A 12,771-nucleotide genomic window follows, 5' to 3' on the forward strand; every position below is an offset into this window, starting at 1 on the left:
AAAATCTCACCTCTGGTCAATTCAATCAGAACCTGCATTTAACAATACCATTTTAACAACATCTGATTAATTTGCACATTCACCTCCTCAGCACTTGTTACTCAGGATGGCCAACTGAAAATAAAAAGCCATGCAGAGCAAGCAGGGGGCGGGGTAAAGATGAGAACTTCACATCAGACTGCTGGGGTTAAGCAATATGTCCATCAGTCCTTTCACTCATTCAGTAAGCAAGCAGTTTCTGACCACATCCTACATGCTGGGCAGCATGCTACCATTGGGGATGCAAAGATAACACATCTTGGTAAATGTTACATGTAAATAGCTATAACAGAAGTAGCTGTAAAGTAGTATGGGGATTTCCTATTGCTTACAGAAGGCAGAGGAGAGTTCACTGAGGAGATGCTTTTTGAATTCAATCCTAAAAGAAGAGGAAAACATCAGGTATCAGATAGGGGTGGGAAAGGGAGATGTTTCAGGCAGGGAGAATAGCTTTGGGCACATTACATAATCACCAACTAGTAATCTTCGTCCCTTCCCCTTTGAGAGACATACTAACACATAGGGTGGCCAACTGTCCTAGCTTGTCCAGTACATAGGACTTTGAGTACTAAACCCAGGAAAAGTCCCAGGCAAATTGGAATGAGTTGGTCACCCTACTAATGTATCACTTTCAAATTTTAAGAGTCTCAAGTACAGATTATGCTGGCCCCGATATAATATAGTAGTTTAAAGCACAAGCTTCGGGCTTCCCTGGTGGTGCAGTGGGTAAGAATCCACCTGCCAATGCAGGGGACATGGGTTTGAGTCCTGGTCTGGGAAGATCCCACATGCCGCAGAGCAACTAAGCCTGTGCCCCACAACTACTGAGCCTGCACTCTAGAGCCCACGAGCCACAACTACTGAAGCCCACATGCAGCTACAAAGACCCAGCACAGCCATAAATAAATAAATAAATAAATAAATAAAAATTTATGAATAAATAAAGCATAAGCTTCAAAAACAGGCCTGGGTCTGAGTCCTGGCTCCAGCACTCAACAGGTTAACCTTGGGCAAGAAATCTAAGCCTCCATTCTGTCACCTATAAATGGTAATATCTGCCTTATGGGATTGTTTGAGAGGATTATGTGATGGGTAAGAATACTTATTAGCACAGGGCCAAGTACAAAATTGACTTGGTAATAAATGGTAGCTAATTATTACACCTATGTGTAGGATATGAAACATAAGTTGATCCAGCTGATGTTCAGTGACTGGAATAAGAAAGTGAGACAAGCAGCTGCCCAAGCTCTGGGGCAAATGAGCCTTGGGAAAGAGGTGCATGACACCATCAGGTAAGGCCTTGTCAACATGGAGAAAGAAGCTTTTTTATTGTTAAAGTGTTCAGGGAGCCTGGGCTCCAGCCAGCCAGCATTTGTTGAGCTGCTCTGTCTGCTCAGCATTGTATAGATCCCATTGCAGGATTTTTTTTTTTAATAAAATAAAACATTAACAACCCCTACAGACACTAACAATGTGGCTAAGGGAAGAATCATTAATTGAATGCCCACTAGGTGTTAGGCACTGTTTTAAATGTTTGAGAGTTCAAATGTATGACATGATTCTGATTATGCAGGCAAGATACACAAATGCCTAGCAAAGTCAAGTTTCATGAAGGATGGGTAAGACTACGTAGGCAGAGAGAAGGCAAGACCTTCCACACCGGGAGCCAAATACAGAAATGAATGTGGCACATGTGAGGGCAGTGGGGAAGAGAACTTGACTGTAGCAAGAGATCCATGTTTAAAGTTTCCTTTATTCAGTCATTCAACATAGTTTAGCACCTAGCATACTCTAGGTAATAGGGATTCAAGTAAATAAAACAGTTGAGGTCTCTCTACCTGGTGAAACTTAATGTGCATAAGGCTAAGTAGGAAAGGGTGGGAATGGATAATGGAGAGCCTACAGAAGTTGGATTTTATCCTGGGGGCACTGGGGGTGGGTGTAGGGAGAGGGACCAAAAGTTTAAGGAGGGAAAATAAAAGCACCTGTGCCTTACAGAGTCAAGCTGGGCCAAGGAAACTTCCAGGAGCGTGTGGAAGCCCTCTCCCTGATTCGTGGGCTCAAGCTCATGACCGCCAAACTTCTCCCAAGCTTCCTGAACTGCTTCTCTGATGACTTCACGGCAGTTCGGCAGGCAGCTTGCTTGGCTGCTGGTGCCCTGCAGATCCATGATAATATGGTGAGTCAAGGAAACATGTACCCATCTTACCTGATTAACCCAAGAGGGCATTACCCTGTGCTTCATTCGTACATAGTATACTCACCATTCTGTGGGGACACAGAATGAGAGATCAGAAGCAGGAAGGTGAGGAGATATACAGGCCACAACAACAGTTAGGACCACACTTAGCTCCAAGCCAGCCTAGACTTCATTTTAGAGCACACCCCTGAATCCTGTTCTCACTTCAGTTAACTAGCTTCTCATTACATGGGTGCTGATAGGCTTAGGGATCGACTCCAGTGAATCGAGTTATAATCCCTAGTTATTAGTGGAAAAGCTGATGGAGGTATTCAAAGAAGCCTATATGGCCATAGATCTGTGAGCTGGGAAAATCAATCTACAGATAGGAGATAAGAACACTATGCGCCTAAGCCAGTACTTCTGGCTCCAGCTCATTTTTTCACTAGATTTGATAGAAGGCCACTTTTCCAGTTAAAGCACATTTAGACAAGAGGGGTCCCTGTCTCTGGTTCATTCTTGCTCTGATTCTCTCCACTCAGCACTGCCTTTTATCCATCCCAGGTCCTTGAATGCCTTCTGAATCTCATACAGAGAGATTCCTGCTGGAAAATCAAGGCCTTTGCCATTCAAGGTATTACAGGAGTGGCCCCAGCTCCTCAACCTCTAATCCCTTCCTGTATTTTAGTATAGATGATCCCCAGAATCTCTTTAGGAAGAAAGTAGAGTGTAAGGGAGGGGATAATCACAGCTTCTCAGAAGTTCCTTGCCTGAGAAATTAAAGATTATTTTCTTGTTCTTTTTAATTTTTAGTTAAGGCGTCTAGGTCTATGTCAAACGCATTAAGGCAAAGGGCTGACAGGACAATCCCTGCCAACAGAATTAGGTATGAGTTCCAAGTAGGTATCCACTGTTGGATATACTTGCTTTCCCTGGAGGTTTCAACCATAGGACTCTGTAAAAGTCAGACCAGATTCAAGACTGCTACAAACCTAAAATTCTGCCCTCAAATTTCCTAGAGTTTCTTTTTAGGGATTTTTGGCATTGTTTCTCTCTGACAGTCTGGCAGGTCCCTATAAGAATCAGCCCTGGGTTAAGCTGCGAAGTAATTGTGCCTTCTTTCCCCGTTACCCTGCCTTGACTAGGTTGGTCTTCTGAGTTATCTATCCCATATCTCATTCCTAGATAAATAGGTAAATTAGTATATTCTCACATCCTAATGGACAAGGATGGCATGGAATACCCCCCTTCTGGGAATTCTCTGGGGATAATGTCCTATTCTAACCCATTCCTAAAATTCTAATGGTAATTGTCATCCAAAAGGGAAGGTAAAGACAAAATACTTAGTTTAGTATTTGCAATATTTAATTTAGCAAGTGGTTGCCTATACCTTATTATTATTATTATTTATTACTAAGGCCATTTCTGGATGCTAGGATATAGCAAACTCAATCTTAAGTGACAGTGGAACACGCTGCCCTCTAATCTCTGCAGCTTTGGGACAAATTGGCCACGTGAGTCCCCAACTGACAGACTTCCTGCTCTGGGCTATCCACTATGAAGTATCACCAGGTGTACGACTAGAGGCTTGCCGCAGCATGCTAGCCCTCAAACTTCAAGGAGACCAAGTCAGGGACACCTTCCTAGACGTGCTGCTCCTAGAGAACCATGATGCCGTTCTAAAGTAAGCACTAACCCTCTGGTTCCTGCCATGATCTCTTGTACTGCCAACTCTCCCACCCTTGTTAACAGAGTATGTGCCTGCCTTTCCAGGCTGCTTAATGGCTGTAAAAAGCACAGGCTCACCTGGGCCATTCATCTACTTAGCAAGTGGGTAACAGAAAAACTGGCCTGAATTAGATTAAAAGTCAAGCTCATGTAGTTTATGTACTTGTTCATCATCCCAGGTGGGTTTTTTTTTTGTTTTTGTTTTTTTTCCTTTTTGCGGTATGCGGGCCTCTCACTGTTGTGGCCTCCCCCGTCGCGGAGCACAGGCTCCGGACGCGCAGGCTCCGGACGTGCAGGCTCAGCGGCCATGGCTCACGGGCCCAGCCGCTCCGCGGCATATGGGATCCTCCCAGACCGGGGCACGAACCCGTATCCCCTGCATCGGCAGGCAGACTCTCAACCACTTGCGCCACCAGGGAGGCCCCCAGGTGGGTTTTTTTATTCAACTTACATTTATCAAGTGCCTACTTAGTGACGATAGGCTTTAACGTCAAAAAGACCAGGATCTGAACCCCAGCTCAGACATGTGCTAGCTTTGTGAGTCTGGGTAAGTTACTTAAATTCTCTGAGCCCATTTTTTCATGTATCAAACGCAGACGGCAGTCTGCCTTATGGGTCTGTGGTGATGATTAATGAGATAACATGTTAGTACCTGTCATAAAGGTGTTCAATAAATAATATCTACTAGTACCTTCAAGTATATCATCTCAAAAACTACAGAACACCCCTACAAGCTAAGCATCATACGATTTTTGCAAATAAAGCTCAGCAAAACTGCAGTTAGGATTGGAACTTAGGATTCTTGTCTGATTCCAAGTCCTGTATTTTCCACCTCCATGCTTTAAGGATAGGAAGAACAACCTAAGAAGTCCTTCTTACCTTTCAGAGAAATTCATCATGCAATGAAGATACTCAACTTAGAAAATGAAGGAAACCAAGAAATGCTTCAGAAGATCAAGAACAGGGTAGATAAGTACAAGCTATGTTTTCAAGAAAAAATTCAGGGCTCTCAAGAGTTCCTCAGGCCCCTTTTTCCCCCAAGCATGTACGTACCCTCTTCCCCAACACAGAAATACTTTCTATAGCCCCAGATACAATATCTCACTTGAAGATACAAAATACATCTGTGCAAGATAGGATTATAAAATCCTACTAGTAAAAAGTAAAACAAAGCAAAAATCCCCTTAGTCCTATCAAGTAGCCCTCAAAATCGGTTGTTTCTGAAATATTGTTTCCTTTCCTTCCCTTTTTTTCCCCACCATCCTCTAAACCCAAGTTCTTTCTTTTTTGCAGATAGGCATAAAGAAGGAATGAGGGACTGGAATAGGCCCCCTAGATTTTTTTTTTTTAATTAATTTTTTTTGGCTGCGTTAGTCCTTCGTTGCTGCACAAGGCTTTCTCTAGTTGCTGCAAGTGGGGGCTACTCTTCGTTGCGGCGCACAGGCTTCTCACTGCGGTGGCTTCTCTTGTTGAGGAGCATGGGCTCTAGGCGCACGGGCTTCAGTAGTTGTGGCTCGCCAGCTCTAGAGCACAGGCTGAGTAGTTGTGGCGCACAGGCTTAGTTGCTCCGTGGCATGTGGGATCTTCCCGGACCAGGGCTCGAACCCATGTCCCCTGCATTGGCAGGTGGATTCTTAACCACTGCGCCACCAGGGAAGTCCCTAGATTTTCTTTTTTCCTTCTAAACTTTCCTTAATTCCTAATCTAGGCTCTTTCACCAAAGGAACTCTAGCTGAATAGGTGGTTCTAATTTTTCAAAGCTGTTAGAGGAGATGAAAAATCGAGGGATGGGCTTCCCTGGTGGCGCAGTGGTTGAGAGTCCGCCTGCCGATGCAGGGGAAACGGGTTCGTGCCCCGGTCTGGGAAGATCCCACATGCCGCGGAGCGGCTGGGCCCGTGAGCCATGGCCGCTGGGCCTGTGCGTCCAGAGCCTGTGCTCCGCAACGGGAGAGGCCACAACAGTGAGAGGCCCACATACTGCAAAAAAAAAAAAAAAAAAAAAAAAGAAAAATCGAGGGAAAAGGACTTTAAAAAGGCAAAAGATTCTTCATATAATTCACAAAACCAATTTCACATCAAGCAAGGATTTCTTAGCAGATTCCTTTCATCATGCCCAAAAAGCTGAAGTAAATTTTTCAATAATAGATGTGAAAAATGTCCAACCAATATCACCAGAGAACAATGTTCTCAGGCATTTACGTACCACCTAATACTAATAAGCATGAGGCAATGCTACTTTATTAACGTTTTTTGATGATTTACAGCCTAGTATAGTTGGTTTTTTCAACATTTGTTCTGATTCAGATTCAAACACTAAGCCAAAAGGAACTGTTGATACAGAAAATATTCAAGATTGAGACAGTCATAGGAAAAGTGAAGGAGGAAGCAAAACGTGTTTACATGCAACCCAAACAGGGGCAAAAACCACTGAAATTCTGTACTTTTCTCCAAGAAACTTTTCAGGGTAAGTTTTCTAGGGGTGAATCCTATGCCTTGACTCCTTTAACAAGGCTTTTTCAGGATTGGTTGTTTGGGGACTTAGTTGTGAGCCCTGTAGGATGAGAGCCAGGAAAGGACACTTTCTTTTCTTCTTGGCCACCATCCTCTCGGTCCTTCTGTTATCTTTTCCTTGTCCCCCTCCCCCAGGCTCTGATTTGCTATCTGCCCCTTAAAAAAAAAAAAATGATGTAATTCTATCTGAACCAATTTGAAAGTTAGGTCAAAAAAAAGGACGCCTTAGAAAAACAAAAAACTGCCATGTGTACGTCTGGTTAAGCACTCAGAAAAATCCTTGAAGCTTAACCTTGAATAGTAATATTACCTCTGGAAAGTGAGATTATACGTACATCTACGCTTTTGCAACTTTAAGAAAAAACGATTTCATAAAGTTCTCAGCTTTACATAACTCAACCTATCAGTTACGGTGAAAGGATCTTAAAAGTTACAGATACAACCTAAATGATGAGGTGTAGACATCAAGCTGTACCAAAACATACTTACAAAATCAGTGTGCCCAGGCGCAGCAGCAGCCTCAGGTCATTCAGCCAGCTGCCCACCAGCCACCACCCCAAACCCAGGTCTTCTGGTTCCAAGTCCAGTGCTCTCTCTGGTACACCAGGCTCTTTTCCACCAACCATGAGAATATTCACTTGCCAGATTTGGGGAAGTTTCTTCCAACTGCCAGAAAAAAATGAGAGTGGAAAGTAACTTGAACACCAGCCTTCCCTCATGGCCAGCTTGCTACAAGTTGGCTGACTGAGGCCTATGACAGCACAACTAGGTGACATTCTGTCTCTCTGGGAGCAGTGCCAGCCACTGATGCAAGCAAGCACTGAGCAAAACCATAATACACTTTTAAAAACATAATATACTCATAACTTTTCTAATAGGATTGTGCTGTTTGGGGTTCGAGTAACATGATTAAAATGAATAAATTATCCCCAAAGTTGCAGAATTGGTCCCAATCCTACAACGGCCCCAAGTTACCTTTCACCTCAGCTGTTGATTTTCCCTATCGACCTCCCTCCTCCCACATTTCTTCAGACCATGCCACATAATAATCTAGCCCTAGAAAAAGGAAAACATTCTCTGGCACTTTAATAACTTTTCTAACATTCACACAAACTCACAGTAATAAACAGGATACTGACCCCAACCCTCCCCCCAAACTGATGAAAGATAACTCAAATGAAGGATGCAAATTCCAAATAAAAACTTCTAATGTCTCAAGCAGAGTAACACAGCAAATGCCACACAGTACACGGAAGCCTGAGGTTGATGATGAAGTTGGTACTCTCAAACGATCAGGAATCAAGGTTACTTCAGAAAAAGCTCCTTCTTCCACCTCCAACTTTTGCTTTTATTTTTGTGCCTAGATGAGGTGTTGTTTCCTAGAAGACCGTCTGAGTTCTGTGACATTGAAGCAGTCATAAAGGTAAATGTAAGCACAGTGATGGTTATTAAGGTAAGAATGAATTTTTCCCCAAAAAAAGTGGTGGTGGTAGGAGAGAATCATTAATGTCTTGTTTCTGGCAATCAAGGAGTAACTAGTTCAGGTTAGAGGCATCTTGGTGAGCAGCAGCCCCTTGTCATATAACATGGTCGCCAAGGAAAGCTGGTCCTCCACACTGTCGCACGGCAAGTCTGCTACCCTCACAAACTCTGGGTAGGAGCGGAGCAGGAGTTCCATGGCATCAGCTTGCTGGGGGTATATCTCCAAGCACTTGGGCTCTTCCAGATGATAAACTCGGGAGTTTTCCACTGTATAACAGAGAAACAAATGGCCTCCCTCACCCACCAGCCGAGCTATACCATCCTGAAGCATGTGCACTTCTGTTTCTGTTGTCAGCTGGGCCCCCACGTTTACAGGTTCCCCAGCCTCCCAGCGAATTGGGAGCCCATAAACGCTTAGTGCCCTCTCCCTCTCAGTCAACACAGGGGGCAGAGAATCGTGGATGAAGTCTTTGGCTCTCTGGTCAGCCACAGCATCGACAGGGGCAAAGTGTCCCAAGCGGGCAACCAAGACCCGCACTTTCTCCATGAAAGCAGTTCTTCGCGGATCCTTAGACTCCGAATGCTGGGCCCCCATGTAATCCATAAAGTCTCGGGGCAGTCCCCTACGAAACTCCACATTTTCCTCCATTGCAGCCTGCACTGCCAGAGGCAGTACAGCCTCCAGGAAGTCGCCCCAGGTATTGCGCTGGTATGTGGACAAGGTCAGGTGCAGAGAGTGCACTCCATCCTGGCATTCGGCTTGGTGAATGAAGCCTCGGGGAAAATAGAGCAAATCTCCAGGTTCCAGCACCGTCTGTAGCACCGGCTCTCCTAGGTCGTCCTGACTGAAGTTGGGGCTGGATGTCAGGGCTAGTTCCTCGGTCGGAACCCGCGGTCGGTAGACCCGCCAGAGCTTCCTACCTTCCAGCTGCAGCACAAACGCCTCGATATCGTCGTAGTGGGGGGCAAAGCCCTGCGAGTTAGGGGGCGTGAGGTAAACGTTGGAGCCTGCCATGCTTCCAAACTGCTCCTGGAGCACAGCCAAAAACTGCCACACGGTGGTGGAGAAAGCCTGCGGACAGAGGAGGCGCAGGGAGCAGCCGGCCCTGTACAGGGACCACGCGGCGGCGGGCAGGGCGCGGCCGGGTGGGTTCAGGGTCTCGCGCCGCCCACTGATGTAGCGCGCGGCGTCCAGGTGCTGCCCAAACTGCACCTCCTCGTTGCGCAGCATTGAGTCCAGGTCGGCGGTAGAGAAAAGACCCTGGTAGTAGGTGTGGTCCTGCCGCCGCACCAGCACAGCCTCGCGCTCCCATAGGCGCCGGTAGAAATGGTCGGGCGGCATGGGCGCGAGGAGCCACTCGAAGAGGCGCGCCGCCCGCCGCCGGCTGCTGGGGATGCGGTTCAGCTCAGCCAAGACGCGCTGCAAAGGGGAGTCCCAGGGCAGCTCCCCGCCCGCGATTTCCCCCTGAGGCCCCGACAGCGTCGCTGGAGCCATGGACGGCGGGGCGGCCGCCAAGTGCTGGGCAGAGCACAGCACGGCCGAGGTCTCCACCAAGCGCGGCGGGGGGCCCGAGGCCTGCACCAGGCGTGCCGGCAGGGCGGATGCCTCCACCAGGCGCGCCGGCGGGGTCTGCGCCTCCACCAAGCGCGTCGGCGGGGTCTGCGCCTCCACCAGGGCGCGGGGAGTCTGCAGGGAGCGGGACGCGGGCGAGGCCTCTAACAGCTCCGCGGGCCCGAGGTGGCCGTACGGCTCCCGCCGGGTCACATCCGAGAGGGCCGCCGCCCCTCCAGCCAGCGGGTCCCTGCGATCGTCGACCATCGACTCCACCCTCGAGTCCTCCGAGTCCTCGCTCGGCAGCGCCTGGGCCCTCAGCGCGGCCATCCGGGACGCGACACTTCTCCTCAGCTGCCTTCGGATCTTCCTGGGCCTTAGGGGCAGGGCCAGGACCGACCCGCTATGTGGCTGTGGCTGGCGCCGGCGCCTCAACCGCCCGCGCCTCAGCAGCCCAGCGCTAGCCCGGAGCCCGTCCATGATCCTACCTTCTCCCGAGCCCGGCGGGAGATGGCGAGAAGCCGGCTCAGGCAGGCGGCTTCCGCAGTGTACTCTGGGAAAGGGGTGGGGCTCCAGCCGCTTCTGAGTTGTCCCCGCCCACCGTTCTTCCGCCGGCGCCTCCCGCTGGCCCCATTAGAAAATGTTAATTCAATGCATGGCTTCCCGCTAGAGCGGCGTAGTCTCTGCCAAATTAACACGGATTCCATATTTAGGGGGCAGTTTACAAATCAAGTTGCCAGGGACTCCAGGAGAAAGAGTTAGCTACTGAACTTTTTCCTTCTAGTGTCTGCAAATTGCAGTGTTGCTCGGGAGGTCCCCGTTTCTGAAAAACACGTTCCCCAGCAGCTTTACATGAGAAAGCGCACAATTCTTGGTTTCAAGGAATGCCCTCAGGCAAAGTTCTAGGTTCAAATTTCGGTCCACCTGGGTCTCTTTACAGACTGATTGAAGCCCTAAATTCCTCCGCCTAACTTCCCTTCCTCCTCTCTCCATTACAAATTTTCAGTCATTGCTCTCTCTCTCTGAAAATGAAGCTACAGATTTTTCTACTTGTATTCTTTTTTTATTTTATTTTTTTAATTTAACAAATGTTTACTGACTACTAAGTGACAGACATTGCGATGGCATCGGGGTAACAATCATAAACAAGACAACGAAACAGACTATCACCTGCCTTCATGGGACTTAACGTTTCAGAGCACACGATCAACCTGCAAGGAAATGCCCACTTTCCTTTTTCTTCCCTTCATCTTTGCTAGTTTAATCCAGCTCAAACTTCAAGTTCATCTCCAAGGCTACTTCTTAATTAAACTGGAAAGGAGTATTTTCTGACTTAATAATTACATATTCAGTGAACATATGCTGACTCTACCTGCCCAGCATACATCCTGGCCATCCCCTCCCCGCCCCCCACCACCACGAAAGACACTGAATTTCCTCTGGAGAACCATCCTGTGCTGGGGCTCAACTTGGTCTCCAGAAGTGCTGCAGAACACAGTGAATGCTCCCAGACTATGGAAGGCCTGAAGCATCAGTGGAATCCCGTATCCTAAGGCCACAATGATTGGCTTGTGCTTAACCAAGTGACCCAAGTTTCTCCAGTCAGTCACTCAAAGGAGCTTCACTATACAGACAGGCTGCCTAAGAATCTTTTTAGAGTCCACGTCTAGTGTTATCCTACTTCAGAAGGTCTTGAGAGGTGACCATATGCCAGGCGCTCTTGTAGACACCGGGGACGCAGAGGTGAGCGACATCTTCACTGTTTTTGGTGGCAGTTGAGCGTCCATCCAAAAAATTTCCTGTGTCCCGGAGCGGCTGCGGGAGACCAACTCTGTGTCCCACGTGTTCTCTCCGAGCTGCCCATGCTTGGTCTAGGGGAACTTTGGTCCCTCGTCAAGCCAGTTCACTCGGGTGGCAGGGGTGGGGAGGGGGCCGACCTGCGCCTCCTCGGGGGAATCGGGGCCGTTCTTCTTCTTTTTTTTTTTTTTTTTTTTTTTTGTGGTACGCGGGCCTCTCACTGTTGTGGCCCCTTCCGTTGCGGAGCACAGGCTCCGGACGCGCAGGCTCAGCGGCCATGGCTCACAGGCCCAGCCGCTCCGTGGCATGTGGGATCCTCCGGGACCGGGGCACGAACCCGTGTCCCCTGCATCGGCAGGCGGACTCTTAACCACTGCGCCACCAGGGAAGCCCCCGGGGCCATTCTTGTATTCTTGATAACTGCCCTTCCCACCCGCTCTGGGATTTTGTTTTATTAACTACAAGTTCTCTCTCCAGAATCTTCAAACTCACCTCCTCTGAACCTTAAATCGACTTCTTAAATCTGGGCCTCTCATTAACAGGCACCGTGGTAGGCATGAGGGTGCAATTGTCGAGAACATGCTCACTGTCCCCATGTAACTATTGTTGCTTTATACATAAAGGTTACTTGTCTTCATTTGAATCATTTATGATACATTACCAAGAATGGAATTGCTGGGTGAATTTAATTTTTGTGATTATTATAGGGCAAGATAATTTTTGTGATTATTACAGGTTTTACCAAACTCCCTCCCAAAGAGTTTACAACCTTGCAAGCAATTATGAGCAGGTTAGACTACATGGCCTCTAGGGCCTTTTCTGTGGTTCTGTTTGATCTCTCAATCCTCTTCCTCACATTCCTATCCAAACCCTTGAGAAAGCATTTAGATTTTACCCCTACCCAGGTGTCACATCTACCCTTTTAATTTCTCACATGGTCTATTACAGTGGTCCTCAAGTGGGGGCAATTTTGCCTCCCCAGGGAACACTTTCAAATATCGTATATTAACACATATATGTGGAATCTGAAAAAATTGGTATAGACGATCTTGTTTACAAAGCAGAAATAGAGACACAGACATAGAGAACAAACCTATGGATACCAAGGGGGAAATGGGGGGCGGGGGTTGGGATGAACTGGGAGATTGGGATTGACATATATACACTATTGATACTATGTATAAAATAGATAACTAATGAGAACCTAATGTATAGCACAGGGAACTCTACTCAATGCTGTGTGGTGACCTAAAGGGGAAGGAAATCCAAAAAAGAGGGGATGTATGTATACATATAGGTGATTCACTTTGCTGTACAGTAAAAACTAACACAACAGTGTAAAGCAACTATACTCTAATAATGATTAAGAGAAAAAAAAAAGAAATTGCAAACTCTCCAAGCAGCTCAACATGTGGGCTTATACTGGGCCTTGATGAGAAACAATGTTGCTGGTTTCCCCTGCCATATTCTCTGGAACTCAAAA

At 47.3% G+C, this 12,771-nt stretch overlaps 2 protein-coding genes across 2 annotated transcripts in view; one reads left to right on the forward strand and one right to left on the reverse strand.

Moving 5' to 3' along the window:
• HEATR4 (HEAT repeat containing 4) overlaps positions 1–12,771 on the forward strand; it is a 35,716-nt gene that overhangs the window by 13,161 nt on the left and 9,784 nt on the right. The window contains 7 exon segments of the mRNA XM_060095883.1: positions 1,213–1,331; positions 2,038–2,218; positions 2,783–2,852; positions 3,713–3,902; positions 4,833–4,911; positions 6,251–6,410; positions 7,822–7,880. Coding sequence (XP_059951866.1) covers positions 1,213–1,331; positions 2,038–2,218; positions 2,783–2,852; positions 3,713–3,902; positions 4,833–4,911; positions 6,251–6,410; positions 7,822–7,880 — 858 coding nt within the window.
• Positions 1,815–10,028, reverse strand: RIOX1 (ribosomal oxygenase 1). Its single transcript, XM_060095884.1, has 3 exons — positions 7,597–10,028; positions 6,947–7,123; positions 1,815–2,197 (listed from the first exon to the last, which is right to left on the reverse strand). Exon 1 carries the CDS (start codon positions 9,969–9,971, stop codon positions 7,998–8,000), a length of 1,974 nt encoding a protein of 657 aa, XP_059951867.1. The 5' UTR covers positions 9,972–10,028; the 3' UTR covers positions 1,815–2,197; positions 6,947–7,123; positions 7,597–7,997.

This window comes from Mesoplodon densirostris, chromosome 4 (assembly GCF_025265405.1).
Source record: "Mesoplodon densirostris isolate mMesDen1 chromosome 4, mMesDen1 primary haplotype, whole genome shotgun sequence".
Lineage (NCBI taxonomy): Eukaryota > Metazoa > Chordata > Mammalia > Artiodactyla > Ziphiidae > Mesoplodon > Mesoplodon densirostris.

Excerpts from the sequence above, each read along its gene's own strand:
- RIOX1 (XM_060095884.1), bottom strand. The coding sequence starts at position 9,971 with ATGGACGGGCTCCGGGCTAGCGCTGGGCTGCTGAGGCGCGGGCGGTTG.